At 38.2% G+C, this 12376-nt stretch overlaps 1 protein-coding gene across 3 annotated transcripts; it reads left to right on the top strand.

Annotated features, from left to right (window-relative positions):
- The first annotated feature begins 434 nt into the window (after positions 1-434).
- tcaim (T cell activation inhibitor, mitochondrial) lies at positions 435-11739 on the top strand. 3 transcript variants are annotated; one of them, XM_052619455.1, is made up of 11 exons: positions 435-575; positions 1552-1626; positions 1777-1909; positions 2105-2255; positions 2843-3098; positions 4459-4581; positions 4850-4947; positions 5035-5126; positions 5238-5470; positions 6722-6853; positions 10620-11739. In XM_052619455.1, the coding sequence occupies exons 2-11, from the start codon at positions 1595-1597 to the stop codon at positions 10843-10845; spliced, it is 1476 nt and encodes a 491-aa protein (XP_052475415.1). In that variant the 5' UTR covers positions 435-575; positions 1552-1594; the 3' UTR covers positions 10846-11739. The 3 variants fall into 3 exon arrangements, with proteins under 3 accessions (XP_052475415.1, XP_052475416.1, XP_052475417.1); XM_052619456.1 differs by having other exon boundaries at positions 470-575; positions 1581-1626; XM_052619457.1 differs by having other exon boundaries at positions 475-575; positions 1584-1626.
- Positions 11740-12376: the final 637 nt, after the last annotated feature.

Raw genomic sequence — 12376 nt, 5'->3', positions numbered from 1 at the left:
TATATATATATATATATATATATATATATATTAAATGTTATTCTTAAAACTTTCTGTTCAAATAAATTTAAGAATTACACCTTATTGCAGTTTTAATACTACATTAAGATAGACAACCGTTATAAATGTACATAATAATGATGACGTATAAGAAAGGTTTCTTGAGCACTAAATTAGCATATTAGAATGATTTCTAAAGGACGTCATCTGTGCTGACGTTGGTGCAAAACCAAATAATACTGCAGTAGATAATATATAAATCAGTCAGTAAATGGAAACTATAACCTACACACGTATTTAAAAACTACCGTCTTTCACTAAATAAATAAATACATAAATAAACAGTGTACACGTGGGCTCCAGGAACGTTGGGAACCACCGGTGTACACGACAAAACCGACAAAGATAAACAAACGATTAGTTATGCCTGATTCAAGTCCCACTTGGTGCGCTTGTTTTCGAAAGATAGGCAGTTGATTACTCTGGCCTGGATGATTAGGCCTGAATGGAGTAACGTTATATGACTTCGGGTTTAGTTTTAACAGCAGCGAACATGTAAGACTGCTAAAACGCAGGTAAATCATTGTATAGTGTTTTGGACATTTCTATCTCATGCTGACATACATTTTGTGTGTGTCTGATTAAGTCTGAGACTGTTGTTTTTATTTGAAGAGTTTGTGTTTGCCCTTGTTTACAGTGTTGGTCAGTGTTTGTGTGTTGAGTGGATTGAATGCTGCTTAAATCCAATGGCTCTAAAATCTTATGGATAATATTTTGATGGAAATGTTTCTTGTTGTGTTTGGTTTCCAAGCTTGACTTGTGAGGCTTGTGATTAATATCAACAATGTGTAGGTCGAGAAAACACACCATGACCCTGCTTGCACCTGACCTGATTTAACAGCCTCTTCTTCTTCCTCTTCAGCCATATATCCTGTTATACTTACATGAAACTAATTAGTCGCGCGTAGTAGCACTTTATTCATTTTATATGTGGGTGCTGAGACTAAAAAAAAAGTTATATAAAATAAAAGTGAATCAATGCATACATGAGGGAGGTATAATTGATCTCGTAGTAGAGTATGGGTTGTTGGGGTTTTTATAAATAAGAACGTTTATATTTCTGACACTCCATGTATTCTTAAAAACTATTTTTTTGTGAGCAAAGTAATTTACACAAAAGCACAGTTATTATCAAGGCAGAGGTTTTTTGTTTTCTTTGTGTAATTACCATAATAACACAATGTATATGTTACTGACCATATATTAGTAAAACAAGTTTTAGATAGAAAGATAGATAGATTCATTAATTGATTGATTGAAATTCATTCATTTTTGGAAATAAATTAATACTTTCTAATCAGCAAGGATGCCTTAAATTGATCAAAAGACATTGTGTGTGTGTGTGTGTGTGTGTGTGTATATATATATATATCTATATATATCTATATATATATAGATATATATAGTCCTGAAATGACCATTCAAAGATGCAGTATATAATGTTTGTCTAGTTGAAGATGCTGAAGTCTGTCATGCTTTTTCTTTCTCAAGTGACTTGATTTCTTCTTCCTTCTTACAAGAAGGAACTAACGTGATGTATGTGACCACCTTCCTGCGTTATATTAGGTAAGTTTACCCCCCCCCCCACACACACACACACACACAAAAAACACTAGGAAACACTATGTAACATTATACTCCTTATAGACAGCTGCAAATAATTTTTTTTTTTTTAAATCTTTAAGCATCTAATCAGTATTGTCCTCATTCTTGTAGGCTTGGTGGTAGATGTGTTTCTGCTCGTATGGTTCAGAGGAGGAATCTCTCAGGAGCGGATGCCATTAATGCCCTGCGGCCCTTTTACTTTGCAGTGCACCCTGATTTCTTTGGCCAGCATCCAAGAGAGAGAGTAATAATAATTAAATAATTATTATCATAATTACAAACCCTGAATAGAATTTTTATATACATAAACACATAATGGCAATGCATGATGAAAATATTTGATAAGGTTTTTTTTTTTTTTTTTTTTTTGCCTTTTCCCTCTACAGAGCAGGTTGTGAATGTTTTAATATTGCTTGGTTTTTTCTTTTCTCTGTTGTAGGAAGTAAATGAAAACTCCCTCAAAAGGCTAAGTGGTTATCTTGAAAATCTTCAGAAGCCTGGGGCAAGATCCCCCAAACCTGCAAACCTCACTTTTTATGTCCGGGACACAAAAGAAAAGGCTGACTCCAGTGGTAGACTGCTGGCCTCAGGTAACACCAGATCACATCTGATTAACACTGTGATTTTTACTCCTAATAATAATAATAATAATAGTTATACTACTAATACGAATACATTAATGAATACAGCTAGACCATCTGACTCGTGCACTATATTCCATGTCACCTAAAGTCATGCAGTAACTTTAATAGTTTAATTGTTATTGTTTTTCCCTGAACAAAAGTCTTTTATCTCATTTTACCAGTATTTTGCCAGAAAAGTTTTTAATCAAGGATGCTTTAAATTGATCAAACATGACAAAATGTTTATGATGTTACAAGAGATTTCTATTTTAAATTAATAATTACTTCATAAAATATCTACAGGTTCTCATGATTGATAATAAAAGAGATTTGTCTAACATTAAATGTGTATATTAGAATGATTTCTAAAGGGTCATGTGACACTGAAGACTGGAGTAATGGTTGCTGAAAATTCAGCTTTGCCACCAAGGGAAAAAATGAATTTTAAAATGAACGAATATTTGAATCTTACCTTTTTTTTGAAACTTGTAAGCAGTAAGCTATATTCTGTTTCTCAATGCATGCTTTTAATGGGATAACCCTACATTTCCCAGGATTCCGTTCAGTGACCTTTACCCTGCAGTCTAAGGATGTTCTGAGCACAGTGTTGGATGTTCTGAGGTCCTGTAGCCTCTCGGTTGAACATATTCAAGATGTGCTCAAGGCTGAGACAGAGAAGAGCTCGACACAACAGCCTGGAACAGCTTTCTATCGGCCCATCAAATGGGACAAGACTTATTACACTTTCACAGGATTCAGGGACCCAGAGCAGGAGTTAGAACAAGCCAGAAGAGTCGAGCCCACACTCAGGTACTGAGAGAAAGAGACTTTTCTTGGCCACCATTTCATATGAATCTTTTCTTTTTTTTCTTTTTTTTTTTTAACTCATGTAACCCATATGAACACCACTGCTTAATGTGTTAGAAATGCTAGACGACATCTCCAGCAGCTGCACAAAAGTTTGGCTAGTATGCAATTCTTTAGGACTGTTGTGACACCATGGCTGTATCACAGCGGCCAGAACAAGCCCAGCTGACATTTGTAGTGTCACACCAGCAACCTTGTTTGTGTTTCTACAATTAGCCTTGTCCTTCTCTACAGAACAAAATGTTCTCAAGCCATTCTCTGTATTTACTGTGATTAATGACTTCACAATGTGTTTTGTGCCATTTATTAAAAGGAGAAATGTGTACACTGAACCACAGATGACAGAAACCCTTCAGTGGGCCTCACGGCCTGAGATTAAAGCTTTTGCAAATACTAAGGCTGTGGAAATTCAATAAAACCATGGTAAACACATTTAACCCCTTTAAAGCTTACTGTACCTTATTTGATTATTAGCAACATAATAAAAACTGCTGTACTCAATCTATGACATGACTTAGTTTTATTAATAGTTATACTTTTTTAGCATGTAAATTTATTATTTTTTTAGTATAATCACAAAAATCCTTTTTATGAAAAAGAATCAGATATTTATGTAGTAGTATTTCAACATTGAACACTGAACTGAAGCAACTTCGGTTTACTTCAATTATTATTATCAAAATGTGAGTATTAAATATGACGCATCAGGCTTTGGAGGACCTTTTTTTACAATCATCACTGTAACACAGAGCTTTGATCATAAAACTAAGCATTTAAATATCATCTTACTAAGACATTGTTGGGAGATATGGAGTGACATTTTCTGTACTGTCATTAAGATTTCATTGATTTACATTACTAGCTATCACCATTTAAATATCAGCAACTGCAGCAAATTGCATATTTTTGCTCTGTTTGGGCCTCTGAATTTTATTTTATTTTTATTTTTGTAAAAAAAAAAAAAAAAGATTTTCTTAATTATTATTTAATATGCCAAGCTTTACAGGGTTAAACTATTGTTTGCTGTCATTTTGTGTTTAGTGTTGATATTAGAATTGGCTAAAACTTAACCCGACTGTGGTTTCCTCCTTCACCCATTTGAGATTAGGAACTTTGTGCTTTGTAACATCTTAAGAAAGCATTTTGTAACACGCGTGTAGGACTATAGTATATATAATATATAAACAAAGGTGTGTTATTTCAGGCATAGTTCATTGGCACTATTTTTTAATAACTGTAGGATATATAATGTTTCATTTAACGCATTATGTGAAACATTGTTTCTTTTTGTCTTTATATTCAGTTTATGGCTGAGAAACAATGAGTCGGAGGCCACAAAGAAACAGAATGCCAGTCTTCCACGGCGTGAGGAGCTGAAAAGACTGAAAAGAGAGTTGATTCAGAAACTTGGTTTGTTGGATATCAGGTCAGCTCTAACTCTTACTATATGCTCTTATGTTCTACAAAATCTTATATTTGGCATTAATTAATTATTTAGATTGTCATATTGCATATTATATTATATTAAAACAGAAAATTTCACATTATTTTCACAGTATTTTACTATAATTTTGATCAAATGTAAATACCAACTCCATACTTTTGAATGGTACTGAATTACTGCTTATGTTCAGTTATTGTGTCCTGTTGTAAAGTAAATGTTAACTTTGATTGTGTGGTTCTCTGTCCTGTAGGTGGCAGCGCAAATGGGGAGTTGCACACAAATGCTGTCAGCTGCAGAGTCTGAGTCGTCTCTCCACACAAAGCCCTGAGGCTCTGCACATCCTGAGAGGTAACCATGAAAATAGGATTCATGAGATGGCTTTAATGTTCATGTGTGCACAAATGTTTAATCACATTTCTTTATTTTCCAAAACAGGTCACGTAATCGTTTTTACTGACCAGTCAGGGATGAATGCCTCAGGCCATGTTATGTTAGGAACAATGGATGTCCACCATCAATGGACAAAGGTACAGCTTATTTATTAAACCAGTCTTACGGTATTCCCAACCGTATTTTTAACATAAACAAACATGATCGCAAACATTTGTGCTTAGATGCTTGCGTGTGTGTTTGTTCAGCTCTTTGAAAGATTGCCGAGTTACAGAAGCCTGTTCCAGCGGTCGGACTGGCTGAAGGAGCGCATCAGTCACCTTTTGGGAGGGATTCAGGTGATCCACATCGAGCGGATGGGTCCAGCTCTGCCTCTGGAGGAACATTACAGTACCCTCCACACTTTCCACAAGAGACTGTTGCCTCAGCGCCTCTCCCTGCACCCCCGCAGCATGCAAGGCCTCACAATGAGCTTGGAAAAGTAAATACTCGTATACTTCAATTCCAGCCATTTGTTTGTGTGTGTGGTCTGTGTTTATGACCTTCAAGAATGTGAAAGTGACGTGACATTCAGCCAAGTATGGTGACCCATACTCAGAATTCATGCTCTGCTTTTCACCCATCCAAAGGGCACACACACAGAGCAGTGAACACACACACACTGTGAACACACACCCGGAGCAGTGGGCAGCCATTTATCTAGTTGTGTTATTGCCAGCTCGAGATTCAAACCCACAACCCTAGGGTTAGGAGTCAAACTCTCTAACCACTAGGCCGCGACTTCCCACGTTGTGTGAGGCAAGGTCCTCAGAAATTGAGTCTCAATACTAGGCTTGAATAGTGCATATGCTCAGGCTAAGCTCTTTGGAAAAACACAAGCTTAAAGTTCAAATCAAATCAAGTCACAAAGTAAATTAATTCTTGCATCAGATTGTTGGCTCAGGAAATAGTTTTTCCCCCTCTGAACATATTTTCTTTTCTTATGACATATTTAAACAATAGAAAAAAAATTATACGACGTTCCCTATTGTTCAAAATGTTGGGGTTGGTAAGAAATCTTTTATGCTCAGCATTTGATGATTTATTAATATTGTGTAGTAATATTGTGAAATATTATTACAATTGTTAACTCTTTTCAGTTGTAATATTTTCTGGGATGTTAAAGCTGAATTTTGAGCAGCCATAAATCAAATGCTATGGATAAAATCTAACTACCATAACTATAACATTATGTGGCCAAAACACCTTTTCTCCAATGAATCCACTTCAAAATACAATATTAAAAAAAATAACTGACTAACTGTATAACGTTAACAGAAAATAACTGTAGTGTGTGCATAGAACAAACAGACCATACCAACTGTTGTTGTAGATGCCAATATAGTATCAGTGGAGTTATCACCGATATCTTGATGTGAACATGCCCTTAGAGTGCAGCATGACATACCAATAAATTATGCACTGTAGCTTTAAATGGATTGCTGTGGAAATGTTCTTTTTGTAACAGATAGCATTCCACTAAAAAGACTAGATAAACATAAAAATGAAGGACAAGAGAGACCGTACTGGACTGTTAACAACAGACTGTAGCTGACTATTCCTGTGGTTCCATGTGTTCCATTCATTTCTATCGTATCTCTGACTGATATATCCTCACTGTTCACTTGCAAGTTTTTGTGCTGCTTAATGTCCCGGCAATCATTGTTTTTTCTATTCTGTTCTGTTGCCATAGTGACCGCTCCACCCCCTGCCTGCATGAGATGGGCCACTTCATCATCCCCACTCTGTGTGACACCCTCCAGCTGCAGAACTTCCTCCAGAGCCAGGCCCAGGAGGCCCGGAAACGCATGCAGCGCAAAGACAAGTGAGTGCTTGACCTATCATTGCACATAAACATGAAATCAGAATAGACCATTTGTCTTGTGTCTGGTCTTATTGCGCATGATTCATCAGTATATTATTATAAAGACCAAATGTTTGTTTTCATAATCAAAATGTAATGTTTCTATTTCAGTGGATGTAATTATGTAACCAGGGCTATGTGTGAGGGCAGGAAAAACAACATTAACCATAATTACTGCCTTAAGATTCATAATTTTTGGTTGCACCCTACATTATTTACCACTGAATATTCTGTTACACCTAAAGAAAGGAACAATTCAATTGAAATATTCATCAATAATTTAGCCTAGTATAAAGGTTATTTTTAGCCAATAGAATTATTGTCTTTGAATTTGCACTTCTATTGTTTGTTTCAAAGTTTAGGGTCAGTACATTTATTTTGTGTATTCTTTTTATATATATATATATATATTTTTTTTTTTTTTGGTTAAGGTTTTTATTCAGCAAAGATACATTAAATTGAACAAAAGTGACAGAAAAGGCTTTTGCAATTTTAGGAACGTTTTCTGTTTCAAATAAATGCTGTTCTTTTGAACTTTCTGTTCATTAAATATTAAGCAGTTCACACTGATATTAATAAGAAATGTGTCTCCTTTCTTCTGCCTTGTTTCCATGGTTTTTGATTTAATTATCTCCACACCTGTTTCAGTTCTCCCAAATTAAGTTTCTATTACCGTAATTCCTCAAATAAAAGCCGGGGCCTTTATTTACATGACCTGCAGAAGGTAACAGGCTTTGGTTTGAAGCAGGCTTTTATTAGAGGCAGGCCTTTATTTATAATTCCATCTGTTTGATAAGTAATTGTTTTAAATAACCCCTTTTTAAATTAAAAGTGATAGCGTTCCTGTGGACAGAGATCATAACATTAGCACAGAATCAGTTCAGAATCAATCACCAAAAGAATCAGTTCGGTTCAGACGCGCTCTGTGTCAGTCTGCTTCACACTGAATCACGCATGCGCAGTATCATCAGCTCCTCGGTTCTCGAATCGGACGCGTCCGACAGAAACGCTTCTCAGTTCAGTGTACTGGTGATCTGAAAATCGATGCAACTGGTTCTTGACTCGAGAACGAGAAACGCTCCGGCAGTGGGTGTGTACGTTCGTTATCTGGCTCTGCTGCACACATTTTTTCCCTGGCCTTTATTTAAGACCGACCTTCATTTGTCAGTGTTGACCACGCCCCCGGCCACTATAAGAGGCCTACCTTTTTTTATTTGAGGAATTACGGTACTTAAGTCTATGTTCCCTTATGTTCTTTTGTCTGCTTTGCATCATTTGGATTTGTGTTTGGTTGTGCCTATTCTCTCCTGTGGATTATTAAAAGAGCTCTTTGGTTATACTCCTTTGTCGTGCGCTTTGCTTTACACAACAACATGTGATGAATAAGCACACCCCCAAAGTGAGTAATTTTGCAGCGTTTTTTTCTTTTTTGTTTGTGTTGTTTCTTTCAACCCTCTCCCGGAATGGACCTGCCTGCAGTCCAGCTGCTTTGCCTGGAACAGCAAGACCATCTGCTGGAAGACCACACCAGGGACTTTATCGATCTTAATTGATCTAGCGCTGTGCTTTCTACATCACCAGCCTGAGCGGTGTAAGTCACGCCTGCCAGCGGACGCTCCCAAGGAGAATTTCACCGCTTTCGTGGAGTGGGTGCTGGAGAGAAATTGACTGTATTTCTCCATCTGCCCTGCCAAGGAGGACATCTCCAGCCGCACTCATGAACCAGAGGCCAGCCAGTCATCATCCCGCTGCATGGAGCATATGCCCGAGCCTGCTGCGATTTAAAGAGCCAGCGCCATTTAAAGTGAAAGAGCCAATCATCGCCCCAAAGCTAGGACTCGAAAGTGCAACTGACCAAGTGTGTGAGCCAACAACACTGTGCATCGTGGGAATACTGGCGGAGATTGAGGGCTCCGTCCAGCCCTGAATCTCCTGCATCTGCACTGGTTCCGTCTAGCCCTGAATCTCCTGTGTCTTTGCTGGTTCTGCCCAGCTCAAGTCCTCCTGTGTTCCCTCCCAGTCTCCCTCTCACACCTCCTCTTAAACCAGCCAGTTCCTCAGCTTTATCTCCATTGGTACCTGTCAGTCCCTCAGCTCACCCTCAGTCAGCACCATCTGGGTGCTCTGTTCTGCCTCGGGACTTCCATTCTCGAGCTCCACTTTGACCTCTCTACTTCCAGCCGACGAGTCCTGGACTCCACCTCGGTCCTTGAACCCATCGGCTCCACCATGGCCCATCATCCCACCAGCTCCACCAGGCTCCCTGATCCCTCCAGCTCCGTCTTGGTCAGTCATCGACCATCTGCTGCCTTGGGACTCCACTCTTTTGGCTTCACCTCGTCACTCCATCCCTCTGGCTCTGTCTGGCCCCTCCTTCCCTCCGGCTCCACCTCCATCCTCAGTTGCTCCGTAGTCTTCTGGAGCCTCGCAGCCACATCGGTCGCCTGAGCCTTCTGCTCCACCTTGGCCCTCTGGATCCTCGGTGTCACCCTGGCTCCGTGGCTGTTCTGCTCCGTCCAGGGATCTTACTCCACCTGCGTCATTTCCGTCAGTCGGCCCCTTGCTGTTGTTGGCCCTATCTCCTCCCTGGCTCCTCCTTCCATCTACTTCATCCTATGAACTATGCCATTTCCCATTGCCTACCCCTTGCCTGCTCCATGCCTGCCTCCTGAACCCCCACCCTCCCGGGAGGTGGCGAACTGTCACATATATGATCTGTTTTAGTTTAGTTTTCCGTGTTTCCGTTCTCCTGCCTTTTTTCCATGTTTTTTTTTATTTAATTGGCTCTACACCTGTTTCAGTTCTCCCAATTAAGTTTCCGTTACTTAAAGGGTTAGTTCACCCAAAAATGAAAATTATGTCATTAATGACTCACCCTCATGTCGTTCCAAACCCGTAAGACCTCCGTTCATCTTCGCAACACAGTTTAAGATATTTTAGATTTAGTCCGAGAGCTTTCTGTCCCTCCATTGAAAATGTATGTACAGTATACTGTCCATGTCCAGAAAGGTAAGAAAAACATAATCAAAGTAGTCCATGTGACATCAGAGGGTCAGTTAGAATTTGTAGTATTGAAAATAAATTTTTGTCCAAAAATAACAAAAGATTCCGACTTTATTCAGCATTGTCTTCTCTTCCGGGTCTGTTGTGAGCGCGTTCACAACACTGCAGTGACGCTGCTGATGTATGATGCTGCTGACATGTTATCTTTGTTATTGGTTCAAGAAGAACCAGTTACATCGAGTGATTTGTTCGCAAACCGGAAATAACTAAACTGCAGTGTTTTGAACTCCCTCACAACAGACACGGAAGAGAAGACAATGCTGAATAAAGTCGTTATTTTTGGACCAATATGTAGTTTCGATGCTTCAACAAATTCTATCACATGGATTACTTTGATGTTTTTATTACCTTTCTGGACATGGACCGTATACCGTACACACATTTTCAATGGAGGGACAGAAAGCTCTAGGACTAAATTTAAAATATCTTGAAAAAAGTGAAAGTTGTGACATTTGCCAAGTATGGTTACCCATACTCGGAACTGGTGCTCTGCATTTAACCCATCCAAGTGCACACACACAGCAGTGAAAAGTGCGCCATGAACACACCCCAGAGCAGTGGGCAGCTTTGCACAACAACACGTGACAGAATGATTTTATGTGACATTGAAGACTGGAGTAATGATCGTCTTTAATTACAATTGAAAATATTCCCTTCTATGCAGGTTGGAGGCAGAGGAAGAAGACATAATTTTGTGTTGTCTGCAGGATTTGTCTCTGCACAGTCTGTCTAAAGAGCCCAGTGTGTCGAGCAGTCAGATGATCCCCTGCTGTAAGCGTCTGATGGAGGAGAGATCCCCGCAGATGCAGGGCCTTCATCTCTACATCTCTCACTTCTATTCAGTCATGCAGGATGGGGATCTGTGTATTCCCTGGGACTGGAAGGGCTGAAACAGTCTGAACTCTATTCGGACTTCATTACTATGCCTCTCAGGCTCAGGTGTTGTCAGAATTTTTTGAAGGGTTTGGCCTAGTTTATAGGCATAATCATAAATGCACTTTGGTACTAAAATACTAAAAGATATTGTTGTGCTTCTGAGGCAGTGGGCCCCAGTCATTTGATGTTATAACTTGGCATAGAATGTTTGATGTATATTTGCACTGCCAAACCATACACATCGACCATGTCACAATCTACTATAAAAATATAGCTAGTCACGAGTACCAGCAAAATTAGCCATCAACCTGTCCATACATAACATGCAACTTTTGGTTTTTTAAATGCACACCTTCGGTTGGTTCTGATTTTATGTGTGGTGTTGGAATCATGCTCCATATGAGTGACTGAGTCTTCTTTATCATTTCAAAACCCCAGTATTCCCAACTGACAGGAGACAAACACATTTACTAACTTTAATACTATCTGCCAAAATCTAAAAAGCACTGTCAATATTCAGATGTGTTTGGGCAAACGATTTTGTCTAAAGCTGAGTATATCCAAATATTAAGAAATGGTAAAGTGTTCTCTTCAGATGTAGTGTATGTACATTATCAGTCCTTAATGCTGTAATATTGTCTGTCTTGAGATGTAGTGTACAGTGTATTCATGTTGTTTGCTGCTATTGTGTTTCAAAGGTTTATACTGTGATATCTGTAAGTATGATAAATATGGAACTATGTAAACACAAAATTTAAACAATGGTTCAAATGTTACCAGTCACTATTGTAGACATTGTTAATATGCACCTTTTTGGTTAACAAGTTTTGCCATTGTCATCTTGACAGACAAATCCATGAATTTTCCACTCTAACAGGTATGAATAAATTATAATATAATGATACTAATTCAGTTGTTTGATATGAATCTGTATAGTACTAGTATTATATTATCACATCATTTATAGTAGATAAATGCTTTCCCAAATTTGCACACTACTGTATGATCCATAGTTAGAATAGCTAGGAAGGCTATTTTAAAGGAAGGCTCAAGGTAATTACAATAATGATGACATCAGTGACATGCGGTCACTTATTACAGAACATGTAACTCGTTTTTTTATATGCAAGCAGATGCCTGTGTAGTCTTTTCTGTCTCTATCAGTTTTTACTTATTAGTGAGCTGTCATAGCACTACATAGCATAACACATAGCACTCTGATGTTGACAAAGAGTTTCTTATGTATTGAATAGATACAAACAAATTATTGCAGAGTCAAAAGCTTCAATACCCTCTATAATCAGTACAGTTCACCCAAAAATGAAAATTCTTTAATCATTTACTCGTGTCCTTAAATGACATAAAATTAGAATTTAATTGAAATGTCTGAGCCACTCTCTAACAACACAGGCTGTCAAGTTACACTATATATATATATATTACTGTGCTAAAGTATTAGGCAACTAGTATTTTCACCAACAAAAAATATTTTAAGTTAGTTATTTCTATGATTTGCTGTTGTGTGTCAGTAGTAAACATCAGTTT

This window comes from Carassius gibelio, chromosome A16, assembly GCF_023724105.1.
Source record: "Carassius gibelio isolate Cgi1373 ecotype wild population from Czech Republic chromosome A16, carGib1.2-hapl.c, whole genome shotgun sequence".
Taxonomy (NCBI): Eukaryota; Metazoa; Chordata; class Actinopteri; order Cypriniformes; family Cyprinidae; genus Carassius; species Carassius gibelio.
This window is presented reverse-complemented; position numbering and strand designations above follow the sequence as displayed.

Bases quoted from the DNA above. Each gene is read 5' to 3' on its own strand.
- tcaim (XM_052619455.1), top strand. From the start codon at position 1,595: ATGTATGTGACCACCTTCCTGCGTTATATTAG. The intron at 4,948-5,034 runs GTAACCATGAAA...TTTCCAAAACAG, and splicing joins GGCTCTGCACATCCTGAGAG to GTCACGTAATCGTTTTTACT. The intron at 5,127-5,237 runs GTACAGCTTATT...GTGTTTGTTCAG, and splicing joins TCCACCATCAATGGACAAAG to CTCTTTGAAAGATTGCCGAG.